This window comes from Galeopterus variegatus, unplaced genomic scaffold (assembly GCF_000696425.1).
Source record: "Galeopterus variegatus unplaced genomic scaffold, G_variegatus-3.0.2 Scaffold23659, whole genome shotgun sequence".
Taxonomy (NCBI): domain Eukaryota; kingdom Metazoa; phylum Chordata; class Mammalia; order Dermoptera; family Cynocephalidae; genus Galeopterus; species Galeopterus variegatus.
Window position 1 is genome coordinate 3,742 of NW_007749770.1, and position 1,724 is coordinate 5,465.

A 1,724-nucleotide genomic window follows, 5' to 3' on the forward strand; every position below is an offset into this window, starting at 1 on the left:
GGTGGGCTCTCGGGGAAGGTGCGGCAGCCATGCAGGCGCCAGACCTTGGCCTAGGTGGCACGATGGGCAGCTCAGGGGTCCAAGGGGGCAGTCGTAGCCCCCAAGCCACTGATCGCCAGGGTACCTCAGGCAGCACCGAAGGCAAAGATGGCGGCAGCAGCCTTGATAACCTGGGTGGCCTGAGGGGTCCTGAGGGCCAAGGTGGTCCTCACAGCCAGGTTAGACCTGGTGGCCAAGGCGGCCCCGGCATGGAAGGAGCCGTGGATGAAGTGGCCGTCGCTACTTTCCAGGGCAAGCAGACACCACAAACCCCAGGATCCAGTGGAGATGCTGCGCCCTCAGCTGTAGGGCCTGAAAGCCGACTGCTGGAGTTGTATCCTGTCCAAGGAGACCCCTGGGCAGGGGCAGGGGGAGCGGGGAGGGGGTGGATGGGCACGGGGAGGATGGGATGGGCCAGGCACAGATTTGTGGGTGGGGTGCGGGGAGGTTGGCGGCAGCCTGTGGAAGGGCCAGAGTGGAACACCAGGGCAGCAGGAGCGGGCATCCTGGCAGGACAGGGAGTTGTCTGTGCCTTTACAGGCTGCAGGGTGGGGAAGAAGGCCTGAAGGGGTGGGGAGGCGGCTCCGGGTGGTCTGAACTGGTGGGAGGGGGGCCTTCCGAGGCCTGGGGTCTAGTCTGGCCTCTGAGGTGTGAGGAGGTCTGAGGCACGAGCAAACCCGGTAGCGGATGGTGCCTTAACCGTATCTTCCACCAGCACTCTAACTGTACCTTTTCGATCCCCTCTGGAGGCAGACATGGCCCACAGGACCCTGGCCACTTCTGTCCAACCCCTCGAAGGAGTGGTTCAGAAGGAATTCAGAGTGAACGGCAGTGACCTGGTTGTGTCAGTTCTAGAAGAATCTGGAGGTGGGGGGGGACATCTGGTGCGGGGAGCCAATCCGTCTGATGGGTTCATTAATGGAGACACTGACGGATTAGGTGTAAGTAGGAGGCATACTGCCTTGCCCCTCCACAAGAGCTCTTACCTTTAACCTTCCTTTCCTCATTCTTCGTTTTTAGTAGATGGAGTGCTGAAGACCCTGATGTCTTCCGAATTTCCGTCAACTATTTCCTTGAGCGGCTTTCCCTGTTGATCCGGAACATTCGCCGCATTTGGCTCCCGGCGTGGCCAATAAAACGACGAGGAAAGTAGTTTGAGTCCTAACCTTGTTTCTCCTACTAGGCGAGGCATGGGAAATGGATATTTGGAGCAATTGCCCCCGTATTATTGAGGTCTAATTTTTCGCCTGTACTGTTCCTTTATATCTCCTGGCCCACTGCTTTTGTGGATGCTTAAATGTTTGTTTCTGCAGAAAATAAAACTGAGCTACTATTTTGTGTCTGAGTTTCTTTTCAACTACTGCACCAACAGATTCTTTCGCCTTTGTCCTCAGGGTGGAGGGGAGTTTCTGGGATTCAGATATTCTAGAAGTATAAAATAAATGAAAACAATTAAGAAAGTGAAAGAAAGTGGATATCAATTAAGTGCGGTCGTTAAGCACTAAATACTGTCAATATTTGGAATACTCTATTAGTTCTATAGTTGTATTTGTACATTGAATGTATAACAATAACATGTAATGTATTGATTTGTAAGTTTTGCATTCAAATTTCCTGAATATTTTTTAAAATTCTAGCTTTTCCACTTCCTATAAAGTCTTCCACAACAGCAAAAAACGTTACCG

At 52.6% G+C, this 1,724-nt stretch overlaps 1 protein-coding gene across 1 annotated transcript in view; it reads left to right on the top strand.

Moving 5' to 3' along the window:
* The window catches only part of LOC103583506 (EKC/KEOPS complex subunit LAGE3-like), a 2,789-nt gene extending 1,495 nt beyond the window's left edge, over positions 1 to 1,294 (top strand). Inside the window, exons 2-3 of the mRNA XM_008564803.1 lie at positions 755 to 883; positions 1,060 to 1,294. Coding sequence (XP_008563025.1) covers positions 755 to 883; positions 1,060 to 1,192 — 262 coding nt within the window. The 3' untranslated portion in view covers positions 1,193 to 1,294. The remainder of the gene's footprint in view (positions 1 to 754; positions 884 to 1,059) is intronic.
* The last annotated feature ends 430 nt before the right edge of the window (positions 1,295 to 1,724 follow it).